Source organism: Myotis nattereri (assembly GCF_964212035.1).
Source record: "Myotis nattereri genome assembly, chromosome: 10".
Classification (NCBI taxonomy): Eukaryota; Metazoa; Chordata; class Mammalia; order Chiroptera; family Vespertilionidae; genus Myotis; species Myotis nattereri.
The window spans coordinates 5,437,555-5,465,288 of record NC_138085.1 but is presented as its reverse complement, the minus strand read 5'-3'; the positions used below and the strand labels follow the sequence as shown (position 1 = coordinate 5,465,288).

General features: G+C 51.0%; 1 protein-coding gene across 1 annotated transcript in view; it reads left to right on the top strand.

Annotated features, from left to right (window-relative positions):
* The window catches only part of FHL2 (four and a half LIM domains 2), a 45,153-nt gene extending 19,278 nt beyond the window's left edge, over positions 1–25,875 (top strand). Inside the window, exons 3-6 of the mRNA XM_081101018.1 lie at positions 10,288–10,462; positions 22,387–22,556; positions 24,594–24,780; positions 25,287–25,875. Coding sequence (XP_080957144.1) covers positions 10,288–10,462; positions 22,387–22,556; positions 24,594–24,780; positions 25,287–25,438 — 684 coding nt within the window. The 3' untranslated portion in view covers positions 25,439–25,875. The remainder of the gene's footprint in view (positions 1–10,287; positions 10,463–22,386; positions 22,557–24,593; positions 24,781–25,286) is intronic.
* Positions 25,876–27,734: the final 1,859 nt, after the last annotated feature.

Sequence of the window (27,734 nt, the reverse complement as noted above, 5' to 3'; positions counted from 1 at the left end):
GGCCATGTGGACCTGGGCTTTTGTTTGCTGGGAGTTTTTTATTTTCATCACTTGGTATTGGCTATTCAGGTTTTCTGATTCTTCTTGATTCAGTTTTGGGAGATTATATTTTTCTAAGAATTTGTTCATATCATTCACATATCCAGAATGTTGGCATATAGTTGTTCATAGTATTTTCTCACATTCCTTTGTGCTTCTTTGGTGCCAGTGGTTACTTCTCCACTTTCATTTCTGATTTTATTTATTTGGGTCCTCTTTCTTTGTTTCTTGATGAATCTGGCTAATAGTTCATCAATCTTGTGCATCTTTTCAAAGAACCAGGTCTTGGTTTCATTGATTTTTTGGTATTCTTTTTTTAGCCTCTATGCAATTTATTTCTGCTCTAGTCTTTATTATTTTCTTCCTTCTACTTACTAGGCTTTTCTTGTTGTTCTCTTTCTAATTCTTTAAGTTGTAGGGTTAAGTAGTTTATTATTACTTTTTCTTGTTTTTTGAGGTAGACTGTAATACTATCAATTTCCCTTTCAGGACGGCTTTTACTATGTCCTAGAGATTTGGGGTTGTTGTGTGTTCATTTTCATTTGTTTCCAGGAAGTTTTTTATTTCTTTCCTGATCTCATTCATTGCTTAATAATATGCTATTTAGCCTGCATGTGTTTGAATGTTTTTGGGTATTTTGACTATAGTTATTTTCTAATTTCATTCCACTGTGATCTGAGAAGATGCTTGATATTTACCAGGGTTCTATCCTCTTGTTGGATCGGTCCCTTTAGTATTATGTAGTGACCTTTGTTGTCTCTTATGATGGTCTTTATTTTGAAGTCTATTTTGTCATATATGAATATTGCTACCTCAGCTTTTTTTTCCTTTCCATTTGCCTGGAAAATTTATTTCCATCCCTTCACTCTCATCCTGTATGAGTCTGTTGTTGTTGTTGTTGTTGTTGTTGTTGTTCTTCTTCTTCTTCTTCTTCTTCTTCTTCTTATTCTTCTTCTTCTTCTTTGTTAATCCTCACCCAAGGATATTTTTCCATTGATTTTAGAGAGAGTGAAAAAGAGGGGGAAAGACTGAGAGAAATATCGATGTGAGAGAAACACATCTATTGGTTGCCTCCTGCATGTGTCTCAACTAGGGCCTGGGCCTGGGAGAAGCCGGCACATGCCCCTTGACCAGAATCAAACCCAGGACCCTTCAGTTCATAAGCTGATGCTCTATCCACTGAGCCAAACCAGCTAGGGCCTATGTGAGTCTTTTGTTCTGAGGTGGGTGTCTTGTAGACAGCATGTAACTGGGTCATATTTTTGTATCCATTCAGCTACCCTATGTCTTTTGATTGGAGTATTTAATCCCTTTATAGTTTAGGTTATTATTGATAATGTACTTATTTATTGCCATTTTAATTCTGTATGCCTTGATTTCTCTCTTTTTTTTTTCTTCTCCTTATAGCTGTCCCTTTAGCATTTCTTTCAGTGCTGGTTTGGTGGTGATAAACTCCTTCAGGCTTTTTTTGTCTGGGAAGCTCTTTATTTCACCATCTATTTTGAATGATAGCCTTGCTGGATATAGTAATCTTGGTCTCAGATCCTTGGTTTTCATTACCTTGAGTACTTCATGCCATTCCCTCTGGTCTATAGAGTTTCTGATGAAAAATCAGCTGTCAGCCTTGGAAGCTCCTTTGTAGGTAACAAATTGCTTTTTCCTTGCTGCCTTTCAGATTCTCTCTTTGTCTTTAATTTTTGGCATTTTAATTATTATATGTCTGGGCATGAGTCTGTTTGGATTCTTCTTGCTTGGGACTCTATAACTCCTGAATAACTTTTTCCTTTACCAGGTTAGGGAAGTTTTCTGCCATTTATTTCTTCAAACACATTCTCTATCCCTTGCTCCCTTTCTTTCCTTTCTGGCACATATATTATGTGAATATTGTTACATTTCACATTGTCCCACAGCTCCCTTAAGCTGTCCTCCTGTTTTTTAATTGTTTTTTTTTTTCTTTTTGGTTCTCTGATTGAGTGATTTTTTTCAACCCTGTCTTCTAATTCACTGATCTGATCCATAGCTTCCCCTAATCTGCTGTGTATTCCTTCCAATGTGTTCTTTATTCAGACTATGTCATTCTTTATTTCTGACTGTTCTTTTTTCATAGTTACTATATATTTTCACATACTGTTTAGCATCTTTACCATCATTATTCTGAAATCTATATCAGATAAATTTATCTATATCAGATAAATTTCTTCATTTCATCAGGTAAATTTCATTCTCTTGGTGAATTCTCTTGTTCTTTCATTTGGGGGTTGTTGTTTTTTGTCTCCCCATCTGGGCTGCCTGTTTGGGTTTGTGTCTATGTGTTAGGTAGAGCTGCTATGACTCCCAATCTCTAGTGCAGAACAATGTCAGATGCTCTTTCTGATTGGTCCTGAGTACCCTGCTTGGGACTATCAGCAATCCACAGTTTGTGGCTCCCTCTCCTGGGACTGGATGCAGGCCCAGAAGGAGATCAGGCAAAGACTCAAAGGATCCAGAGACCTGCCTGAAGTCTAATTGTTATCAGCCTCAATTGGTCTTAGACTGTGAATCATAGGGTGGGGCAACAGTTCTCCCAACAGGGTGTGTCTACTGCCTTACCTCAGGCCAAAACCACCTGAATAGCAAAGGTCCATAGTAGAAAGATGACGTCGGCAGCGTGAGGGAATGGCTCAGCACAGGAAACCAGCACAGAAGGTGTCTGCCTTCTGAGCTCTAACCTCAGAGCCCCTATCCTGGCTTCTGCTCACACAGCTCCAGTCCACTCTGCCCTCCTTCTGCCAGGGCCCAAAGTGAGTGGCTGCACAGGCAATTTTGTGCGTTGGCCCTTTAACAGGGTGCCTGCATTTCCAGCCTTCTCTCCCTGGCAGACAGCACCCTGCTGCTTTTCGCAGCCAGATGTTATGTGGGCACCTTTCTCAGTTCTGGTTCTCTGGGCTGGGGGCCCAGCTTTGGGTTTAGACCGCAGAGTTCTCCGTGGGAACCCCCAGAGCTGAGATGCCCCTCCAGACCTTCAGCTGCTGCCTGTGGGAGCCCGGCCAGCCCTTTCACGCCTCCACCTTTCCTACGAATCTCTACTCAGTTTCCACCTCCCGTTCTTGGTTATCGGGGTTCTCTCCAGCGAGTCTTCAGCTGATTTTTCAGGGTGGTTTTTCTGTATTTTCGCTATTTCCAGTTTGGCCCTGAGAGAGTATCAGTGTAGCTTCCACTTACTCTACTGCCATCCTGACTGCCTTTTAAATGAGATAGAAAAGACTTCAGGACCTATTACCGTAGTTGGATTATATATATTTGAATGTCATTTCTATGCAGTCACTCAATTACATTCTTTACTTCTACTTAGTTACTCTGAGGAAATGCTATGATCTCAAAGGTTAAAAACCATTTATTTTTGTGGCCAGTGGGACAGTTGAGAACACATAATACAAATAAAATTTTTTTTTAATATATTTTATTGATTTTTTACAGAGAGGAAGGGAGAGAGATAGAGAGTTAGAAACATCGATGAGAGAGAAACATCGATCAGCTGCCTCCTGCACATCTCCTACTGGGGATGTGCCCGCAACCCAGGTACATGCCCTTGACCGGAATCGAACCTGGGACCTTTCAGTCCGCAGGCTGACGCTCTATCCACTGAGCCAAACCGGTTTCAGCACATAATACAAATAAAATTTTTTGATCCTCCAACATTGCACTGTTCCTGTGGATACTAGTAAAAAAAACATTTTTTATAGATCACAAATTACAATTTTTTTTTTGTGGATGGGTTTATCTACCTATGTTCTGGGCTTCAAAAATTCAAGAAAGTAAAGATGAGACAGGCTGGGCTGGAGCTCCAGAGATGGCTGTAAGAACCATACATTCATCAAATCAGTGACTTCAGCACACTCCAGGCCACATGCCCAGCTCAGACTTTGAGTTTGCATGTCTGTGTGAGCAGGTCATAAAGTCAGCTAGGCCACCTGACCCATGCATGTGCCCTAGCAGGTTCTGGGAAGAGGAAGACAGTAACGAGTGAAAATCCATCTGTGGATGTAAGACTAGCATTCGGGGGTAGCGTCCAGTTGTCACAAAAGCCCCATGCACTGAGTGGAACTTTTGTTCCAGACACTGGGAAATGCGCTGATTGCATGATCTGAACTTCTCATAACACCCCCTATGGAGGGACTTTTTCATTCTGTTTTATGGAGAAGCCACTGAGGCTGAGAGAGGGGTGGCGTCTTTCTGGGTTGGGAGGCACTTGAGTTAGAATTAAAGCCCCGGTGGGGTGGTTCCTGACCCATGTGCTGCCCTGCCAGCCCCGCCAGCCTCGGCGGGATGTTGTCTGCAGGACTCGCGGGCCAGCTGCGATGGGGCTGGTAGTCTGTCATGTAGGTCAGCTGCCTGCCTTGCCTTCATCGCAGACCTCAGCAAAGGGCTCCTGTTTCTGCTGGGCCTTCAGGTCACCCTGACTGTGCTGCAGAATTGATTTCCTTCTAGAACACTCTTTCCAGTTTCCTAATTAGATAAATGGAAAACGTTGAATTGATGATCAAGTAGCCCCGAGTGTACTCATCAAACTATAAAAGTTTCTCATTTGACATTTGGAAGTTCTTAAAGGACAGAAAACGCCTGAGGCCTTTGGCAAAAGGCAGCCCCGGGAATGGGACAGGAGACTGGGTTAGCCCACGTCCAGGTTAGAGCTAGGTGTCTCTGTGACACTTCTGAGGATTCCTGGCCCCGGCTGAGGGGCAGAAGTGAGACTGACGTGTTCTTCCTGCCCTCCAGCGGGTCACGGCCGCCTGCCCTCCGGCCGCGCTTCCGGGAGGGGCAGCTCGCTGTTCCACTCGTGTGCTCACAGGCCAGCTCGCAGCCTGGCTCCTTTTGTTGGTTGTGTTAAGTGCTTAATGAGTGGATCAGCTCGTTAGAGTTTCCGTGTAATTTGTCTGAGTTTGTAATGAGCACTAAATATGTACATGTATTTGGACACCCTCCTCTAAGAGAGGAAGCTGAGGGAACTGAGTAAAGCAGGAGTCTCAGCATTGGGAACAAAATAGTCAGATGGCGACTATAAGGACCTCTCATTCCACGAAAACCAAGAGTCACGGCAAGGCACGCCCTGCATGCAGCAGGGATCGCGCCCACCCAGGTGGACTTGGGCCAGACTTGCCCCTGGGAGCCTTGGTGCCCAGGTCTGAAATCAGGGTCCCTCTCCCAGGGGGCTGACTGCGCTGAGGGACGGACCAGGGCACCACAGAGGAGGGGCCCTCGTCTGCTGCTCTGCACCTTTGTTTGCGGGTTTGAAAGAATATGCCGTCCAAAGCCCAGTAACCTGACCACCTGAGGCCATCAGCCACCTTTTCAGAGTGCTGAGATGGCAGGCACTGAGAATCCACTCACACAGGGGAGTCCCGTGGATGCGGTTGCTTTGGGAAATAGCAGCTGAACGCCCCCCGCCCAGGCGGGAGGGTGCGCGAAGGAGTGGGTGCCAGCGCCAGGCCCGCTGCGGTGAGCAGCCGCCTGCTGCCCGGCCACCTGCACTGAGCCCCGGGCCGGGGTCCCGCCAGGACACTCAGGCCACCCCCTGGCTCAGCTGAAGGCTCAGGAAGGGCCAAGCAACAGGCACTTCCATATTAGGGAGTTTCTGGAATGGAAAAATAGGAAATCTGACAGGAAGTGTTTAATCACATTATTTATCAACATCTTACTGCGATTTATGACATTTCTGTGAGCATAAGATTAGTGTTGCTATTTTTTCTAGGATGTATAATAGATTATTTTCTTTTTTCTTCTTCCCTCTCTCTCTAGAAGAATTCAGAACCAGGACATTTATTTACTTTTTGTTGTTGTTGTTGTTGTTGTTAATCTTCACCTGAGGATATTGCTCCACTGATTTTTAGGGAGAGTAGAAGAGAGGGAAAGACAGAGAGAAACATGGGTGTGAGAGAAGCACATCGATTGGTTGCCTCCTGCACGAGCCCTGACCAGGCCGGGGTGGAGTCTGCAACTGAGGTGGGGTGCGTGCCCTTGACCAGATTTGAACAGGGACCCTTTGATCCAAAGGCCAATGCTCTATCCCAGCCGTGGGCAAACTACGGCCCGCAGGCCGGATCCGGCCCGTTTGAAATGAATAAAGCTAAAAAAAAAAGAAAGACCGTACCCTTTTATGTAATGATGTTTACGTTGAATTTATATTAGTTCACACAAACACTCCATCCATGCTTTTGTTCCGGCCCTCCTGTCCAGTTTAAGAACCCATTGTGGCCCTCGAGTCAAAAAGTTTGCCCACCCCTGCTCTATCCGCTGAGCCAAACCAGCGAGGGCTAGAACCAGGATACTTTAGGGCACTTTAAAGTGATTGAAGGTCCGCCAGGGAGTCTGTGTGGGTCTGAGAGCATCTCCGTTACACTCCCCGCGGGGTGCCGGGGCGCAGCGCCCTTAGGTCACAATGTTGACAGGGCTGGACGAGATTCTGGCTACTGAGGACAGAAAGGAAACCCGTGTGGATGGGGACGCTGCAGAGAAAGGGCTGCCGCGTCTCCCCAGAGAAATATTGGGGTGCGACCTAAGGCCTGGCGGGCACGAGGCCACTGCTGCCACCCGGCCTGGCGGCCTCTCTGTGGCGCTTCCCGTCTGCCTTGAGCTCTGGGATCGGGCACCTCTGTCCCTCCTCGCCCCGCGTCGCCCAGGGCAGTGCTGTGTGGCCAGAGCCGCCGCCCTGAAAACAGCCGCAGTTCCTCGACCTTCCGCTGTCCACGCCGCCTCCTCTTGCTTCCTGGTGTCATGGGCCGGGGCGGCGGTGGCGTCCCCACCACAGTAAGGCCGGCAGCTGGAGCGGTGCAGGGTCAGCGGGGCCTCGCAGCTGGGGCTGTGCCTGTGCCCGGGGAGGAGGGGAGGGCCTGCCGAGGCCGGGCTGCCTGGGCACGGCCTGGAGGGCGGAAGGGGGACAGAGCAGAGGACGAGGCTGGGCAGGCTGTTGGGACCAACTTGCAGAGATGCTGCCGTGGCCGGCAACGACGGTGAGAAGCATGCCTGGGTCCGTCAGACCCCTGAAGGCCGGATGCTGTAGGAAACGGACGTGGGCTTTTAGCGTTGTGTTCAATTCGCTCATGTGTAAAATAAGAATAAAACCTTAGGTCACAGGGTATGGTATGGCTCCAAATAGGTGAGAAGGAAAAAGGAACAGGGTTTTAGATGTAAAAGGGCTGAGGACACTAGCAGCACTGTGCAGAGGGAGAGGGGCTGTTCCCGGTGTGGGAGAGCAAGGGTGGAAACCTTGTCAGGCCCATGGCTTCGCGGGTCCCTGGGGCTCAGCCAGCCACTCGCGGTGGGAACAGAGCCAGTGTGTTCATCGTTCGCGGCGATCTGAACAGAAGCCAACACTGACATTAATTGAGCAATTACAGTAAAGCAAGTTAGTTATGCTTGGTGTATCTGCTTTACCTTAGAACTTGTGTGTGTTAAAATGCTTTCCATGTAGCCCTAACTGGTTTGACTCAGTGGCTAGAGCGTCGGCCTGCGGACTGAAGGGTCCCAGGTTCGATTCCAGTCAAGGGCATGTACCTTGGTTGCGGGCACATCCCCAGCAGGGGGTGTGCAAGAGGCCGCTGATCAATGTTTCTCTCTCATTGATGTTTCTAATTCTCTATCCCTCTCCCTTCTGCTCTGTAAAAAAATCAATAAAATACATTGAAAAAGAAATGCTTTCCATGTAGTAACTCATGAACTCTTTCCATCTTTGCAGCCAGTGGTAGCTACTGTTATTGCTTCTTCACAGGTGAGAAATCTGAGGCCAGAAGCGGTTAAGAGCCTTGCGTGCCCGCAGTCATGTATCTGTTAGACTGGGCATCTCTGGACCTCCAGCGACTTTCCCCACGCAGGCCAAGCAGCCGGACCTCCCTGCATGGCCACAGGCACTGTCCCTGGCACCCCAGAAAGGAACAATGATGACAGCTTTAGGGAGAAGGGCTTTGTGGTGTGAAATGAGTTTACCTGTACAGTGGGGCCTTGACTTACGAGTTTAATTCGTTCTGTGCCGGAGCTCATAACTCAAATTACTCGTATGTCAAATCATGAACGAGTGAGACACGTGATGCTGGGCTGATGTTGTGGCGTTCACTGTGACGTTCGCTGCGCCAACTAGCGGGTATCTGAAGCTGGCTCGTAACCCAAATTTTAGCTCGCAACTCAAAGCAAAAAATTGGCCAACAGACGGCTCGTATCTCGAAAAACTCATTAGTCGGGACACTCGTAAGTCAAGGCCCCACTGTACTGTCAACACAAAGTAATGCAGTTCCTACCTTCCTCATTTGTCAAAATAACCAGCCAAGTGCAGATAACCTCTCCCCTTTTCTGAAAATGCTGGAGGCTAGAGATTCAAGAGACAGGACAGCGCTCTGCCCGCAGGCCATGCGCCCTCGGGGCGGGCGGCGTTGCAGTGTGCCATCCCCTGGTCCCGAGAGGCAGTGCCTGCTCTCAGGAACCCCAATCCCAGGGCTGCTGGGCTCAGGGGAGAACCCGCCTCACAGAAACAAGCCCACGGAGTCCTGCACTGGGAGATTCTGTGCTTGTCTCACCTCCTTTCCGTGTTACCTGGCACCGGCCGTGACTCCTCCCAGGTGTCCTGGGAAGCAAGCCGCTGACCTGACGGGCGCGCGTGCGGGCCGCAGGCTCAGCCTCCCAGTCGCCCAGCTGTGCTCACAGGCGTTCAGCAATGATACTGTTTAAATTCCCCGAATTAAAACAATGCGCAAAGAGATCACCGAATCAGATAGCTTTAGTTTGTTCCAAGTTCTGCGGTGTTTCCGCAAAAGAGAATTGTTTGTTCTGGTTCGGGTCCGAGTGGAGCTGGTGTTTTAGGTCTTGGGTTCGAGTGGATCCAGTGTTTTGTTTTTCTATCAAGGCCAGGATGTGTTTTCACACCCTGCACTCAGCATTGCTCCAGCTCCCGCCTGGGTGTTGGTACCAGAGATGGGGGGGGGGGGGGGGGCGTGGGGATGCTCTTGACGGTGGTGTGAGCAGCTGCGTCAGGGCACTGAGCTGGAAGCCGGCCCGGAGCCCTCGCCGTGGCCTCCGATTCTGTTTCTGCCTCATTAGTAAATGGATGGCGGTTCTGGGCCAGAGCTGGGAATACCAGGAACAATAGAAAAATAATCCATTTAAGATAAAGCTGCATGTAAACAGGTCACTTTAATTTCGAGTTGGTGCTTTCAAAAGCCATTTGAACAGCACAGCATGAGGAGGTTTCTTCTTCGGGCCCCAGGGCAGGGGGGAGCCCGCAGCTCCCCTGGGTTCACTCTCGGCCCCTCTTCCCGAAACACAGGGGCTCCGTCTTCTCAGCACCTGCCCCGTCGATTCCTTACTTGCTCTTCCCACGGACCAGACCCCCCAGCCCTCGCGTCTCCGCGGGACCTTCTGCACGTTCTCACCTCCGCGTCCCCTCCCTGTCCCCTGTCCTCATCCACCTGCACACGCATGTCCCCTGCACGGCCTCAGGATGAACCTAGACTGTGTGCAGGCCTTACAGCGCCCTCCTGGCCCCGCCCGGGTGGGAATGCGCCCCGTGGGGCCCCAGCTGGAGCCCAGCGCCAGCTCCAGCAAGCACCCCGCCCCACTCCTGCCCCCCGTCCATGCACAGGCCTTTCTCTGTCCGGAATGCCCTTCCCGACCTTCCTCCCCACTCACCGCCCCCCTGGGCTCCAGCTGCAGCTGGTGGAACCCACACGTGGAGTCTCCTGGCACTTTCCGCCAGGTCCCGCCAGGGCCTGTGCAGGGCTCCTTCCCTGACTCGCCCTCCACCTGGGGCTCCCCTCCTCCCGCCACCTTGGTGACCCTGCTGTCAGGGGGCTCTGCCCGCCTCCCTCGGAGGCCCAGGCTCCTGCGGCCCAGAGGCTGTCGGTGAGAAGCCTTGACTTTCATGTTTTCTGTCTCTTTCTCAGAGATGATACCCAAGGGAAATCCATTCGCTTTTCAAAGCATCTCGTTCTCTCTCCGTCTCTCTCTCTCTCTCTCTCTCTCTCTCTCTCTCTCTCTCACACACACACACACACACACACACACACACACACACTATCTAAACAGTTGCTCCGAAATGCAGTAGGGCAGCAGCCTTGCCTTGCTCATTTGAGCAGTAGGTGGAGGGCATGGCCCAGGAATGCCCATAGCTTCTGGCCCTTCACTCCATCTGCCTCCCAGGTTGGCACACGTGTCTCTGCAGTGGGCGGAGCCGCTCCCCCCCCCCCCCCTCGCCCCACCTGACTGTTGCTGTGTCTGGGTCTGCAGGACTTGTCCTATAAGGACCGGCACTGGCACGAGGCCTGCTTCCACTGCTCCCGCTGCGAGAACTCGCTGGTGGACAAGCCCTTCGCCGCCAAGGAGGACCAGCTGCTCTGCACCGACTGCTACTCCCACGAGTACTCGTCCAGGTGCCAGGAGTGCAAGAAGACCATCATGCCAGGTCAGGCACCCTGCGCACGCGGCTCCTCCCTCCCTGCGCTCGCGATTCTGTATCGTGGTTGTGTCGGCCAGCATGCCTGTCCCCCGGGTGCTGGGTGTGCATAGACTAGTGGGCGTGGGCGGAGAGGCGACCGGTCCTCCGTCCTGGAGCTCACATTCTGCAGACGGACCCACCTTCAGAGCAACCCAGACGCGAATGCAGCAAGGACTTGCCCGCGAGGGGTGGGGCAGGGGCTGTCCCTCATTGTTTAGGAGGAAAGTAGTTTGTTTTGTTTTGGTTTTTGCGGGAGGGAGGAATGTTTCCTTTTAAAAACTAGAGCGAACAAATATATATGACATTTAAAAAATAGATCTTGTGAGACATAGAAATGCGAACAAGTAGAGCGCCCTGTGCGGGGCGACGACTCGGACCTGCCGCTGACACAGGTGCAGACCTCGCTGTGGCCAGTTCGCCGGCGGCACACGCAGGGCCGGCCTCTGCGCCGCCCGCGAAGTGGGCCTGGAAGGCAGACTTGGTGGGTTTAGCAAATAAGAACACAGACCTCCCAGTTACGTCTGAACGTCAGCTCATCTTCTAGTGTCTCCCATTCGGGACCTTTAATCTGGCATCCCTATCGGAGAGCCACATGAACCAGGACAGCCCGTGGAGCACAGAGGGGGGAGCAGCGACTAAGTCCCCGGAGCCTGCGCATGGCCGGCCAGCGGGGTACAGATGGCCTGCATGAGGGTGCCACGGGGCGGGGTACAGATGGCCTGCATGAGGGTGCCACGGGGCGTGGAGGACTTGGGGCCTGAGGACTCTGAGGCGGTCGGGAGGGTCCGGAGGGCCAGGAGGGCCCACGGAGCCAGCCTCGGGCACAGTGGCCCTTGGAGTGCGGGCTGGCGACATCCCCCACCCCCGCCCCACCCACGAGACTGCTGCTTTATGCTGCTTTAGGGAAGCTCAGCCTTACCGGGCAAGTTTTAGAACTAAGGGAGCACATTAAGAGAATGGCACCCACAGAAACGATGCATGAAGTAATCTGACAAAGTATGTGTGGGGCTTTAAAAAGTCGATCTAAAGCGTAAATTAAACTAGCGATTCTGACTTAAAGTGCATGGAATAAGTGATTTAGGCTTGTGATTTTAAATGGAAAATGTCTTCATTGATAAACTGTTTGGACATTTAAGGTATCTTATGATTCCCCATGGTTAGAGGTTTTCTTCATTTCAACAATTACTTCAGAACTTGAGGTTCAGTTTGTTAGTTGAGGAACTTTAAAGGGATATCAAATATACTTAATTTTCAAAAGTAGTCTTAAAGGAGTTCAGTTCACCACATTAACAACAGAGCCAAATGTAAAGGCCCCTGAAAACTGATTTTTAAAATTCACTATATTCATGAATGTGATAATAGATGTGCCATGTGAACTTGAGGGTTTTGAGTCTGTTACCTCAATAGATTGAATGCTAATTTTTAAAAACTAAGGCGGCTGCTGAGTAATCATCGGTCATGCAGCTGGGGTCCCAGTGAGTGCAGAGGTCACGGAGAGCCAGGCTCTCCGCTCTGCCGGGGACTGCTTGTCAGGCTCTCCGCTCTGCCGGGGACTGCTTGTCAGGCTCTCCGCTCTGCCGGGGACTGCTTGTCAGGCTCTCCGCTCTGCCGGGGACTGCTTGTCAGGCTCTCCGCTCTGCCGGGGACTGCTTGTCAGGCTCTCCGCTCTGCCGGGGACTGCTTGTCAGGCTCTCCGCTCTGCCGGGGACTGCTTATCAGGCTCTCCGCTCTGCCGGGGACTGCTTGTCAGGCTCTCCGCTCTGCCGGGGACTGCTTGTCAGGCTCTCCGCTCTGCCGGGGACTGCTTATCAGGCTCTCCGCTCTGCCGGGGACTGCTTGTCAGGCTCTCCGCTCTGCCGGGGACTGCTTGTCAGGCTCTCCGCTCTGCCGGGGACTGCTTATCAGGCTCTCCGCTCTGCCGGGGACTGCTTGTCAAGCTCTGAGTTTGTGTTTTATTTTTGGTTTCCTCTGTTTTTGGCAACAGAGATACTGAAGAGTTCTGAGCAGGAGACCGGCATGTGGGAGGTGTTGTTTTAGGAAGATCTATTGCCTTAAGAAATCATAACCTTCTGAAAGGCAAGGGCACGATTAGGTCTCAGTCAGATGGTTCTATTGCTACTGCATTCTCCCGGTCAATACACCTCACAAGTAACTGTGACGTCCTATCACGGGGAGCGGAGGCCGGGCCACGCCCACAGCCCTGCCACCGGAAGGCTTTTACAAAATGACTTTAACACTGCACCTGTTGGAACCAGGCGGCCCACATGTGGAGACAGTGGGAATGCCAGCTGCAGCCCACGTCCACGTCCACACGCAGGGACACACAGTCCTGCACAGAAGGACCCTGGGTTCATGGACACACAAGCCAAGCTGTACTAGGGTTCCACAGCCAGAGCCCAGGAAGGGCCGTGGGCGGCTCTGAGCAGACGCCTGCCGCCTCTGTTCACAGAGTTCTCCCCAGGCGGCGGGCCCTGCCTCCGCACTCCCTGTCCACTCAGGGTCCGGAGTTTGCTCAGCGGAGTCCTGCCCTTTTGCAAGGAAGCCCTGTGGGCCCCTCTGCTTCTCCAGGTCCTCCCCTCACTGCCCTGCCTGGAGGACCAGGGCAGGATGGGAGTCCTTCTTGGGGGAGGGGACCCAAAGGAGGAAGTCCCAGGCCACACAGCTCACGCTGGAGCTCCCAGGACTGGTGGGGGCACACAGGCCGAGGTCCTGCCTGCAGGTGGCTGTGAGCCCGCGGAACGGCAAGGTCTTTCTGGGGGAGTCTGGGCGTCGGGACAGGGGATGCAGGTGCGGAGGATGCCCAGCGCGGCCCTTGGAATGAGAGCTATGTGGAATCACACAGTGCGAACGTGTAAAAGCATGGACAGTTCTAGGCTTAAATGGCCTTCAGGGTCACCTGTGTCAGCTCACCAGGGAGGACACCAGAGGTCCCGGCCAGGCTGCTGCGGGGCTGGGAGCCACCTTCTGGCACAGGTAGGAGGGCGTGCAGGGGACTCAGGGGGGCAATACTGACTGCTTCCCACCTTGGCACCGCATTGATTCTGAGGTGGAGAAGCCGGATGAGCCTCTGCGGTGTGCGCAATCCTCCCCACCCCGCTAACCTCCCTCCCCCCCCCACCCCCACCCCCCCCCCCCGCACAGCCCCACTGGCACTGGCAGGAGTGCGGAGCAGCGTGGGGCACCCCCTTCCCCCGGAAACAGCACGGCATCTGTGCGAGGGCACCGGACGCGGGTCAGGAGGCTGTGCTCCTCAGTCCTGTGCCTCCCCCATGTACACTGCGTAGGCCCTGGTCTCCTCCCCACCCCACCCCAGCCCCGCACTAGTCTCAGTTACTGTAAATTCAAAACAGCCTGGCAGAGTGGCCGAGGGAGCTCGGTTCCTCAGTGCCGCCTGCAGAGCACATTTCCTTCAGCGACTGCTCCCGGCTCCTGCTGCCTCCAGCTCCGTTCCATCTTCCCTCTGTGAGGGCAGCTCCGGAGCAGCAGCAGCATGGGCGAGGGGTGGGGATGGAGGACATGCGGGCTGCCTTCGAGGGCTGGTCCCGGCGATGGGCTCAGGCTGGGTGAGTAGAAGGTGCCGTCGAGTGCAGAACCAGGGCAGTCAGCCGACGCGCGGGAACTGTGAGCCAGACGTGGCCCTGCCCTGCAGGAGGGTCCCTGGGGAGACGGCCCTGCGGACCCGGGTGTCCAGCTGTGTCTGCTCAGACAGGAGCAACCAGGGCGGATGGGGAGAGCTCCCACTTCCCGGAGCAACGCACACTTCCGAGATTAGGAGCAAAACACTGAGTAACTAAGCTGGCATTTAAATGAAGACAAACGTAAGTGTCTCTTAGAATAGGCTGTGAAATGTTCCCAAATGTTTTGAGATTTCCAAGACAGTCCATGATTCTGGGGGCTGGAGAAGGGGACGGCTCAGTCCACTCAAGTACCCCTCCCCTACCTCAGTGAGAGGGTCTGTCCTGGGATGCTTTGGTGGGAATGTTGGAGAAGCCGTCTAGCCTGCTGGGAGGGAGGAACGTGCCAAGAGCGGGGCAGTCAGGAAGGGGCGGGCGCTTGGGGCTGCCCCATAGGAGCAGGCTGGAAGGATGAACTGGGTTTCAGCGAGTGGAGAAGTCAGAGAAGCACCAGGGCAGGTGGGGAAAAGCCTACACATGCAAAACCAGGAGAAAGGGCGAGCACCAGATCGTCACACACCTGCTTCCTTGCTGTGGTTCGATTCTTAAATGCTACAACCCAGTCAAGATGCCAGCGGTGCAGAGCAGGGTGCTTTGGAGTCTAGACAGACAGGACGAGGGGCGTTTCCCAATGAAAAAGTACCCTGGGGCCGCACTCCATAGAAGTCAGCATGTCGGCCTTTCCCGGCTGAGTGACACCCCACAGTGCGAGGACTCACAGCGCTCACCCACCAAACGCCCAGGCCTGGGCAGAGGTCTCTGGCAGAAGCACCGCAGCCTGGGGCGGGCTCGCGGGTCACAGCCCTCCCCAGCCTTCTGGAACCCCCTTGCTTATTTGAATCAGAGAGAAAGGCCCTGACCGGTTTGCTCAGTGGATAGAGCGTCGGCCTGTGGACTGAAGGCTCCCAGGTTCGATTCCAGTCAAGGGCACATGCCCGGGTTTCAGGCTCAATCCCCAGTAGGGGCGTGCAGGAGGCTGCCGGTCAATGGTTCTCTCATCATTGATGTTTCTATCTCTCTCTCCCTCTCCCTTCCTCTCTGAAATCAATAAAAATATATTTTACAAACACACACACACACTCTCCATCTCGAGAATCCTTGGCCATGCAGGTTCTGTTAGACGAGGTTTGCTGCCACCTGCTGGCAACGTTTTGCAGTCCTTTTGCAGGCCTGTGTAAATGGAGTCTCAGGCCCCATGCCCGCTTTGGGCTGGCGTGCCCACGGGATGCCCTGCCGGGGACAAGGCTGGTTCCTGAGCCCTGGTGTGGGTATAAGACTTGGCTCAGAAGACACCAGGGATGCACTTGCACAGTGTTGCTTGGGGTCTCTATGTTCATGGACAACGTTCTTGGCTGCTTGATCAGAGGGAAGGGCAGAGAGAAAAGAGTAAGTGATGCAGGGATATTTGGAAAAATGAAGCCCCGAGACCAAAGTAAATTATTCTAGAATTTACATGAAAATCCCTCCACCACTGGCGGCTCTCTCCATGGAGCAGGCCGCCCGCCCCCTCCCCCAGCGCCTTCCCTGTGCTGCCTTTCTCCTCAGCTCCAAGGGCTCCAGTCTCTGTAACTTGTTTCCTGCGCCCATTCCTCCTACATCCGTGGCTCACTCCTTCTACCTCTGTGACTTTCTAAATAAACTTTCTCTTACGCTTTGAAATAATAAGAAAGTAGCACCCACCATTTGTACTTGAAATTAAACTGCTTACTAGAATTTTCCTCGCTTCAGAATTCATCACTCCCTGATTGAATTCCATAGGCTGTGAAGATCGCGATGCACCCCACCCCCGCCCCCGCCGCAAGAATTCCGTGACTATGGGAGATGGTGCCCAAATGTCTGATCCTGAAAGGACAGGGAGCTGAGAGAGTGACCCCAAAACGACATCTAGAAACATATCAGTAATGCTTCCCAGTGCGTATTCTAATGGTTCGAGTCACATGCATCTCACCAACTTGCCTCCCAGCTAAACACAGCCCTTAGCCTGGTTGTATTATTTTTGACTTAGCGACTGTAGACGCCTGCATTGTGCTGCCTGCATTGTCTCAGGAGGCTGCCACCCAGGGCCCAGCAGGCGAACTCCCTGCTGCTGGAGCGCGTGCTGCGCTGCAGTCATCCCACTGTAGCGTCCTTCCCGTGAGCCAGGGGTTGGCGCAGTTTTCCGTGAAGACCCAGCTGGATTAATAACCCGGTCTTTGCGGGCCACAGCCCTGTCGCGGCTGCTCCCCTCTGCAGGCAGCGTGAGAGCAGCTGTGGAAGGACCGCGTGAGCGGGAGTGGCTGGTTCCAACAAAACCTCCCTATGCAGCGGGCAGCACCTGGGTTTGCCCGGGGTGTGTGCAGCGAGCTGGCGCCACGCTTCTCCTTCCTTCATTCCTTATGCTCCCTTTCTCGAAGTACTCTGCTTCTGCTTCATACCAGCGGTGCTCACATACTTGTCCGTCTTGAACCATGTCTTTCAGTAAATATACACTTTTTTTGGGAAAGTATGGGGAAAACATTGATCAACAAGTATTGAATGTTTGCTGTGCGTCAGGCATGGGGGTAGGGGTGGGGTGAACCAAAAAGCATTTAGGTTCTCCATCTTCTTATTTATTTTTTAATTTATTTTACTAATTATTTACAACATACAAAACAAATCTTGCAAGTAACAGGATTACTTCTATTATATTCTAAAATATTTTTTCCTCTGGCTCTATTCTTGTTCATCAGTTTATGTTGTTCGTTATATCCCACAAATGAGTGAGACCATGTGATATTTATCTTTCTCCGACTGGCTTATTTTGCTTAGTATAATGCTCTCCAGGTCCAGCCATGCTGTTACAAATGGCAAGAGTTACTTCTTTTTTACAGCAGTGTAGTATTCCATTGTGTAGATATACCACAGTTTTGTAATCCACTCATTTGCTGATGGGCATTTTGGCTGTTTCTAAATCTTAGCTGTGGTGAACTGTGCTGCTATGAACATAGGGATGCATATATCCTTTCTGATTGGTGTTTCTGGTTTCTTGGGATATATTCCTACAAGTGAGATTACTGGGTCAAATGGGAGTTCCATTTTTAGTTTTTTGAGGAAACTCCATACTGTTATCCACAGTGGCTGCACCAGTCTGCATTCCCACCAGGAGTGTATGAGGGTTCCTTTTTCTCCACATCCTCGCCAGCACTTGTCGTTGGTTGATTTGTTGCTGATAGCCATTCTGACAGGGGTGAGACAGTACCTCATTGTCATTTTGATTTGCATCAGAAACTTTGAGCATGTTTTCATATGTCTCTTGGCTTTCTGTATGTCCTCTTTTGAAAAGTGTCTATTTAAGTCCTTCGCCCATTTTCTGGTTGTGTTCTTTATCTTCCTTTTGTTAAGTTGTTCCCTGTAAATGTTGGAGATTAAACCCCTATTGTAAATAACATTGGCAAATACGTTCTTCCATGCAGTGGCCTTTCTTGCTTTGTTGATGGTTTCTTTTGCTGTGCAGAGCTTTTTATTTTGATGTAGTCCCATTTGTCCCATTTACTCCTTAGTTTCCATTGTCCTAGGATCTGTGTCTGTAAAGATATCATTATAACACATGTCTGTTATTTTGCTGCCTATGGATTCTTCTAAGATTTTTATGGTTTCCTGTCTTATGTTTAAGTCCGTTATCCATTTTGAGTTTATTTTTGTGTATGGTGTAAGCTGGTGGTCTAGTTTCATTTTTTTTGCATGTATCTGTCCAATTTTCCCAACACCATTTATTAAAGAGACTGTCTTGACTTCATTGTATGCATTAGTCTCCTTTGTCAAATATTAATTGAGCATAATGGCTTGGATTGATTTCTGGGTTCTCTGTTTAGTTCCATTGGTCTATGTCTGTTCTTGTGCCAGTACCAGGCAGTTTTGAGAACAGTGGCTTTGTAATATAGTTCGATATCTGGTATTGTGATCCCTCCAACTTTGTTCTTCTTTCTCAGGATTGCTGTGGCTATTCGGGGTCTTTTTTTTTTATTCCATATGAATTTTGGAGAGTTTGTTTTAGGTCTGTGAAATATGCATTGGTATTTTAATGGGGATTGCATTGAATCTATAGATTGCTTTGGGTAGTATGGACATTTTAATGATGTTGATTCTACGAATCCATGAACACAATGTATTCTTCTATTTCTTTATGTCTTCCTCTATCTCTTTTATCAATGTCCTATAGTTTTCTGAGTACAGGTCTTTTACCTCTTCAGTTAAGTTTATTCCTAGGTATCTTAATTTTTTTGTGTGCAATGGTAAATGGACTTGTTATTTTAGTTTCTTTCTGTGAATTAATTATTGGTGTGTAAAAAGCCATAGATTTATGGATGTTAATTTTGCCGAATTCATTTATGAAGTCTTTTTTTTTATGGAGTCTTTAGGGTTTTCTATGTACAATATCAGGCGAATAATGACAGTTTAACTTCTTTTCAAACTTGGATGCCTTTTATTTCTCTTCTTGTCGGATTGCTATGGCTAGCACTTCCAGTACTATGTCAAACAGGAGTGGTAAAAGTGGGCATCTCTGTCTCATTCCTGTTCTTAGGGGAAATGGTTTTAGTTTTTGCCCATTGAGTGTGATGTTGGCTGTAGGTTTGTCATATATTGCCTTTATAATGTTGAGATATGCTCCCTCTATTCCCGCATTGCTGTGATTTTTTATCAAAGATGGGTGTTGGATTTTGTCGAATGCTTTCTCTGCATCTATTGATATGATCATGTGATTTTTGTCTTTCAGTTGGTTTATATGATGTGTCACGTTTATTGATTTGTGAATATTGTACCATCCTTGCATCCCTGGAATAAATCCCACTTCTATATTCTGCTGCGTTGGCATGATATGTTCTATAAATGTCAATTAAATCCACCTGATCTAGAGTGTCCTTTAGAGTCACTGTTTCCTTGTTGAATTTTTTTCTGGAAGATCTATCCAGTGAAGTCAGAGGGGTGTTAAAGTCCCTACTATGACTGTATTGTTGTCGATCTCTTCGTTAAAGTTCTCTAGAAGTTTTTCTTTATATATGTAGGTGCTCCTATATTAGGTGCATATATGTTTACCAGGGTTATATGCTCTTGTTGGATCGGTCCCTTTAATGTTACGTAGTGACCTTTGTTGTCTGTCTCTTGTGATGGCCTTCATTTTAAAGTCGGATATGAGTATTGCTACTTCAGCTATATATTTATTTTTTTTCCATTTGCATGGAAGATATTTTTCCAACCCTTCACTGTCATCCTCTGTGAGTCTTTTGTTTTGAGGTGGGTCTGTTGTTGACAGCATATAATTGGGTCATCTTTTTGAATCCATTCAGCTACCCTTCGCCTTTTGATTGGAGCATTTAATCCAGTTACATTTAGGGTTATTATTGATAGGTACTTATTTATTGTCATTTTAATTCTGTATGCCTAGTTTTCTCTCTCCATTTCTTCTCATTACAGCAGTCCCTTTAGCATTTCTTGTAATGCTGGCTTGGTAGTGATGTACTCCGTTAGCCTTTTTTTTGTCTGGGAAGCTCTTTATTACACCGTCTATTTTGAATGATAGCCTTGCTGCAAATAGTTACCTTGGACTCAGATCCTTGCTTTCCATTACCTTGTGTACTTCATGCCATTCCCTTCTGGCCTGTAGAGTTTCTGATGAGAAATCAGGTGTCAACCTTATGGGAGCTCCTTTGTAGGTAACAGTTTTCTTTTCTCTTGCTGCCTTTCAAATTCTCTGTCTTTAATTTTTGGCATTTTAATTATGATGTGTCTGGGTGTGGGCCTATTTGGGTTCTTCTTGCTTGGGACTCTCCGTGCCTCCTGAACTTGTATGACTTTTTCCTTTACCAGGTTAGGGAATTTTTCTGCCATTATTTCTTTAAACATGTTCTCTATTCCTTTCTCCCTTTCTGCCTCTTCTGGCACACCTGCTATTCTAATATTATTATGTTTCACATTGTCCCACAGCTCCCTTAAGCTGTCCTCCTGTTTTTTAATTGTTTCTTCTTTTTGGTTCTCTGAGTGATAATTTCAACTCTGTCTTCTAATTCACTGATTCGATCCTCAGCTTCCCTTAATCTGCTGTGTATTCCTTCCAATGTGTTCTTTATTTGTGTTATGTCATTCTTTATCTCAAACTGTTCCTTTTTCATAGTTACTATATCTTTTTTTTCATGCTGTTGAGCATCTTTACCATCATTACTCTGAACTATGCTTCATATAAATTTCTTATCTCTGCTTCATTTATCTCTTCTTCTAGAGAATTCTCTAGTTCTCATTTGGGCAGTGGTTCTCAACCTTCCTAATGCTGCGACCCTTTAATACAGTTCCTCATGTTGTCGTTACCCCCAACCATAAAATTATTTTCGTTGCTACTTCCTAACTGTAATTTTGCTACTGTTATGAATCATAATGTAAATATCTGATATGCTATATGTGTTTTCTGATGGTCGCGACCCACAGGTTGAGAACCGCTGCATTTGGGGGTTGTTTCTTTGTCTCCTCACTTTGGTTGTCTGTTTGGGTTTGTGACTTTGTTTTAGGTAGATCCTCTACACCTTTCAATCTCTAGTGCAGGACAGTGTTAAAGGCTGTTTCTGACTAATTAGATCAGGCAAAGACTCAAAGCCTCCAGAGACCGACTCTGCCTACAGACTGATAAGATTCCAACTTGAATTGCCCCCAGGCAATTGTCCTCAGGTGTGGCGAGAGTTTTTTTCAACAGGGTGGGGCAGTTGCTTCTGCCTGGAAGCTAATTGTTATTTTTAGTCTCTTAAGTGGCCTCAGGGGAAGGTGTTTTCCAATAGGGCAGTGGTTCTCAACCTTCTGGCCCTTTAAATACAGTTCCTCATGTTGTGACCCAACCATAAAATGATTTTTGTTGCTACTTAATAACTGTAATGTTGCTACTGTTATGAATCATAATGTAAATATCTGACATGCAGGATGGTCTTAAGCGACCCCTGTGAAGGGGTCATTCAACCGCCAAAGGGGTCGTGACCCACAGGTTGAGAACTGCTGCAAGAGGGTGTGTTGACTATCTTCCCCCCAGGCAAGGCAGATGTCTATGTGGAAAAGATGTCCTCCGCTGCCTAGGGGAATGACTTAGCCCAGGAAACTTGGGGTGTCTGCCTTCTGAGCCCTGTCCCCCGAGTCCCCAGTCCTGGCTTCTGCTCTCACAGCTCCAGTCCACTTCACACTTCTGCTGCCTGAGCTCAAGGTGGGTGGCTCCACAGGGAATTATGTGCATTGGCCCTTTAAGAGGGTGCCTGAATTTTCAGCTATCACTCCCTGGCAGACAGCACCCTGCTGCTTTTCACTGTCAGATGTTATGGGGTACCCTTCTCAGTTTTGGTGCTCTCTGCTGGGGGGCCCAGCCTGGGGATTAGATCCCAGAGTTTTTAGTGGCACCCACCCCGCCCACCCCCACCCCCCCACCTGAGATATCTCTCCGGGACTTCAGTTGCTGTCTGTGGGCGCCCATCAGCCCTTTTGAGCCTCCACCCTTCCTACCAGTCTCTATGGGGTCTCCACGTTCGGTCCTCAGGTAGCAGGGTTCTCTCCTGTGAGTTTTCCGTAGATTATTCAGGAAGCTTTTCTGTATTTTAGTTGTAATTCCAGTTTGTTCCTGGGATTATGTCCACGCAGCATCCACTTACCCTGCCGCCATTTTTAGTCCTCTATTCTCCATCTTCTTAATCAACTTGAAGAAATTATGTGAACATATCTCATGATAATAGTTACTCGGAAGGAAATGAGATGTCACTCATTTACTGGTAGCGCGGGCGCAGTGTGGGAGGCACTGGGCATCACAGCTCAGTGTGCACCACCTTGCTGGGCGAGATGTGGAGGCTCCTCACTGAGCCGGGTGAGGCTCCAGGTTCCTTCCCCCCGCCATTTCCACCCCCTGGGCAGCAGGGCTGTTCATAACAGGTCCCTCTGCTCCGGATTCACGGGTGAGTCTGAGCTATGCCAGATTTCTTTGTGTTTTGCAATGCCGAGAGACTAGAATATTTTTTCACGTCGTGTGCACACACGCACTCTGAGTGTGTACAGCTGTTGTTTTACGAACTGGGTGGGTAGCAGTGGGCACCCCTCTACAACCTAGAGAGCATCCCACGTAGAGGCGAGCCTTTGAGAGCAAAATGCCTCGCTGTGCACAGGTCGAGCGGGTGGCGGGTCCCAGGGCAGACTGCACCCAGCCGTCGTGTCACAGCGCCACCCTGTTCTTGCCTGTCACCACAGGTACCCGCAAGATGGAGTACAAGGGCAGCAGCTGGCACGAGACCTGCTTCATCTGCCACCGCTGTCAGCAGCCCATCGGGACCAAGAGCTTCATCCCCAAGGACGAGCAGAACTTCTGCGTGCCCTGCTACGAGAAGCAGCATGCCCTGCAGTGTGTTCAGTGCAAAAAGGTACCCGAGCCTGCTGGGCCTTGCACACGCGAGTCAGTGTGGGCCATGGCCCACCCGCTCGTCCTTCCCGAAAGAGGTGCCGGCTGTGACACCGGAACAGTACGGAAGTCACACCTCTGTCACCCTCTGTCCGTATTCTCATGTGCTCCGGACACTGGCCCTGGGACCTGTGTTTCAGTCTTTCCAGGCGTGCGCACGGTGGTCTGAGATAAAATCCTTCACTACTTCCTTCTTCCTTCCCAGATGTGTGCTCATGTGTGACTCGATGTGGAGAGAACTTATGAGCCCAGAGCGGTCTCTGTTGTCTTGCTCTGGGAGAAACGAAGCCAGAGCCAACTGCTGTGGAAGGGAAAGAGGCGGCGGGAGGGAAAGCCAGGGAACGGCCGCCCGGGGAGGGCCGGTCACCAGTTACACGTGGCCCCGGGCCGTGGCTGCGCGGCTCCGTTAGGTTAGAGAGGACGGAGCCCTGCACCCGGAGGAAGCCGTCTCCCTCCCGCCTGTCCTGTCCCCCACGTCTGTGCCCTTCAGGTGTAGCTTCGTTTCCCAGTGTCCGCTCACACACAGGTCCTGACACTGTGAGGACTGTGCACCCTCCACCGCCACCAGCGCCCTGGCCTGCTGTCGCGGGACTAAGCGCAGACTGGCTCCCGCCCGTTTTCTGTCTGTGCCGTGTCCCCGTTCCCTGCCGGCCATCTGCCTGCACCGGTTCAAAGGGCAGAGTATTGTGCGTTTCTTCAGTCCCCACCTTGTTTCCTTCTCGCGTTTCCATTTTTTCTTTACTGTTTTGAATTCCATTTCTCCATCGCCCCCTCTCACGACCATGTGTCTGTGCTGTGTATTCCTTCGTCCCTTCATGGCACCCACTCCCTGCACTCTCCCTTTTTGTGGTTGTTCCTCAGTGAGACCCACGGGAACGTCCCTTTAGAGGCTCCTCTTCCTGGGCCGTCTTCCCGGAACGTTTCCCGTCACGGTCCTGTTCCCGTGGGGAAATGAAGGCACACCGTCTGGGCTACACGTGTGTGTGACATCAGCACACCCGTCAGCGCTCACGCCACTGTGGCAGGGCGCGGAGTCTGGATGGGCAGGGCGAGGGAGGCTGCTCCAGGTGCAGCATCTGCCACAGAAACGCCCTCTGTAGCCTCGGAGACACTTTGCCACCCAGCATGTTTTGCATAAGTTCTACTCCTTAGAGAGCACTTGTTGGATAATTATTAATGGTTTATACTTTAATGAAGAGAATACAGGATAGAAGGAATCCTGAACTCTGTACCTACTTTGCTATTTACTAGCTATGAATTCTCAGGCAAGTCACTGAATTTCTCTGGGTCTCAGTTTGTTCATCTGCAAAAGGGAAGTCACATCTGTCTCTGTAAGGACTAGAGCAGGAGCTGGATGGGCAGCAGTGTTCAGGACGCACTGCGAGTGCCAGTGCAGCGCCCTCCGTCGTGCATGGCCGGCCCGCGGCCAGCTGAGACCCGGGCCCGGCTCTGTCCACGTCCGTTGGTTAACTGAACATGGAAAGCAACAGTGCAGACGGGTAGCAGGTCAGGTGGAGGTGTTGCCGACCTGTGTGTGTGCCTGGCTTCCGCGCAGGACTAGGGCTGAGGCCGCGAGGAGGGGCCTGGGGCCTCTCCCAGCTGCCCTGCGGCCCCGCAGGCCCGTCCCACGTGGCTTTAGCCTCTTCCACAGCAGTGACTGCACCAGGGGGACCGGGGTCATTACAGACAAGTGGCCCCGGGCCCAGGCCTTCGAGGTCTGGCTTAGGTTAGGGTCGCCCGCTTCGCTGCAGGCTCAGCCTTCACCGTGGCACTGCCTCCTGCTCTGACACCTGCGCCCAGTCCAGCACCCTCTGAGGATGGAGGGCGGGCGCCTTGTACCCACATCACTAGCAGGAAGCCAGGTCTGCAGCAGGGACGGTGAGGGCTGGGAAGCGGTTTCTCAGTGACCGTGAACCAGAGCTGACGTCTCCTGGAGGCCGCACGCTAAGAACACAGGCCGCTCTGCCCAGGACCTGACCCCTGCCCTCTTGCCTCCCAGCCCATCACCGCCGGAGGGGTCACCTACCGGGAGCAGCCCTGGCACAAGGAGTGCTTTGTGTGCACCGCCTGCAAGAAGCCGCTGTCCGGGCAGCGCTTCACGTCCCGAGACGAGTTTGCCTACTGCCTGGACTGCTTCTGTGACCTGTATGCCAAGAAGTGTGCCGGCTGCACCAACCCCATCAGCGGTGAGTGTCTGGGGCCACCAGGCGCGGCCCTGCCCCTCCTCAGGAGCCAACGCTGACGGGTGAGAGTCTGGCACGAGGGTTTGTTGCACGGGCAGACTGCAGAGGCTGCAGGCTGGGTTCGGCTGGGTTCCGGGGCTTGTCTCATGACTGCCCTCTGCGAGAAAGTGCGCCCCCTCCTCCACACCCACCCCCTGTTTCTTTTGTGAGGTCTTTCCCGCCATTCCGGAGAAAAGGAGCCTTTTCTCTTCACCCTCCCTGTGAGCGCGTCATTCATTAAGTCGGTGCCGGCCACACCCCGGTGAGGGGCGCTCAGCTCAGTTCCTTCTGGGGGCGCACGGGCTCTGGAACTGCAGGCGTCCCATATGCTGCTCTCTAGCCCTTTCTCCTTGGAGTCCTGAGCTCCTCGGGCTGTGTCTGGACCCCACTCCCAGGAGCGGAACCAGAATTCCCGGTGCAGCCCCAGCGCCTGGCCCGGCGTGCTCACCCGTGTCATTCTCCGCCCACAGGACTTGGCGGCACAAAGTACATCTCCTTCGAGGAGCGGCAGTGGCACAACGACTGCTTCAACTGCAAGAAGTGCTCCCTGTCGCTGGTGGGCCGCGGCTTCCTCACCGAGAGGGACGACATCCTGTGCCCCGACTGCGGGAAGGACATCTGAGTGCGGCTGCCTGCATCACGCAGGCCCGCGTCCCGTGTCCCCGCACGGGTGGGGGGGGGGGGGGCAGCGTGGAGCCCGCCTCCTCCAGCCGCACCTGGCTTTCCTCTTGTGCTTCTCAGCGATAGTCACTAGTCACGTTTGTGTAACCCCTCCGCCCTTTCTTCTAGCCCAGTCCCGGGGGAGGAGAAACCCTTATGGAGACCTTAGGTGGAAGACGGTTGTGAATTTTTATAACCAAGCCAGGCAAATCCAAGTGCAAACTTCCCGCTGAATATCTTTATAAATGTATCTTTCTTTCACTGCATATTTAATTTTAAGTGCAATTAACATGTCAGGAACTTGGAAATAATGACGAGCTGTCCCTACAGTTGTCACTTCCTGTCGTGTGAGGCCTGCAGCGAGATTGTATGACTTGCAATAAAGCTACCCAGCACCGAGTGGGAGTGGTGTGTGCACAGTAAGGCTGCGTGTAATTGACACTGTGCTGCGTGATCGCTCCATGCACTGTCTGAGGTGCGGGCCCTGGCGGGCGGGCGGGCATGTTGACTGAAACTGGATCGTCCCTTTCACTGACAGGTTTCCTGTCAGCACATGCTGCCTGCTCCGACCCGCTCCCCAAACGCCCGAATTTCATGCTCTGACCTGATGCAGTTACGGGGGACAGCAAAGGCAGTTGAGGCCCCTGAGAGGCCGGAGCCGTCCCGTCGTCAGGGACCGTGCCCTGACCTGCCTTCTCTTCGGAAGGTGAAGGACTGCAAGAGGGCAAGCACCGTGGGGCCAGGATGGCAGCTCGTTCTGTTTACCCAACGCCTGGGCATTCAGGGCATTCTGGCGCCTGCAGGAGGTGCCGCAGAGACAGTCAGAGGGACGGAGGCAGAGTCACGCAGAGCTCCGGGCTGGGCTGCAGTCTGTCAGTCACCGGGAGCGCAGGCTCCACGCCTGAAAACACTGAGCAGTTGATGAGCTAGCCTTGCATATTTCTTTATCCAGAATAGTAGCAATGTCGACCTTCGGTCTTCAGTTTTCTAAGACAACGCCCCATGATAAATGATATGGTGTCCAATCAGAAATGACATATACACCCCTATGTTCACAGCAGTGCAATTTACAATGGTTAAGATCTGGAAACAGCCAAGTGCCCATCAGTAGAAAAAAAGTGGATAAAAAAGCTAAGGTTGCTCTGGCTGGTGGCTCAGTGGCTGGAACATCAGCCAAGAACCAAAGGGTCCCTCCTGGGTGTGATTCTGGTCAAGGGCACATACCTAGGCTGCAGGTTCCCCACTCCAGTCGGGGTGCATGTGGGAGGGAGGCAACTGATTGATGTGGCTCTCTCACGTCAACGTTTCTCTCTTCTCTCCTTCTCCCCCGTCCCTTTCACTCTCTCTAAAAACAATGGAAGAAATAGTCTCCAGTAAGAATTAACAACAAAAAAGCTGTGGTACATTATTCCATGGAATACCACACAGCAGTAAAAAACAACGATCTCTTACCCTTGAAGCAGCATGGAGGGACCTGGAGAGTATTATGCTAAGTGAAATAAGCCAGTCAGAGAAAGACAAGTATCACATGATCGCACTCATATGTGGAAGCTAATGAACAAAATAAACTCACAAACAAAATAGATCCAGAGATTTGGAAGCAGGGAACAGACTGAAGATTCTCAGAGGAAGAGGCGGGGTGGGTGGGTGGGAAGAGATTAACCAAAGAACTTGCATGCCTATATGCATAGCCCGTGGACACAGACCATAGAGTGGTGAAGGCCGGGGCAGCGCATGGGGGTGGGTTAGAAGGAGTCACTGGGGGTAAAGGGGACATCTGTAATAGTTTCATCAAAAAAGATAAATTGTTATAAAATGAAACAGTGTGCTGGGAAAGCCTGTCTCCGCCAGTGCCACCCCCAGGAGGGCATCTGAACACATGAGCCAGGCCGCCAGAGTTACAGTGAGCTGGAGGCTTTGCTCAAAAAGAATAAACCCACCTTGTTAGTTGTTTTGCCATCTTCTACTTTATAATGTTAACATGAAAACATTCAAACCTGTAAAGAATTTTTGTGAGTTTAATTGAGCCAAACTGTCGCCATATCCCGGGAAGCAGAACCTCAACAGATTGAGATAATGCTCTGGAGAATGGTGAATGGCGGGTTACATGTGTATTGATACATTGCAATCAAAGGAAAGGGATGTAGGTGGGTTACATGAAATCCATTGGTGCTAGACTAGAGAGGCGGGAGAAAGCAAAGGGTTGGGGTGGGGGGAACCCCTGGGATTGGATAAAAAGTAAAATGATAGACACACAC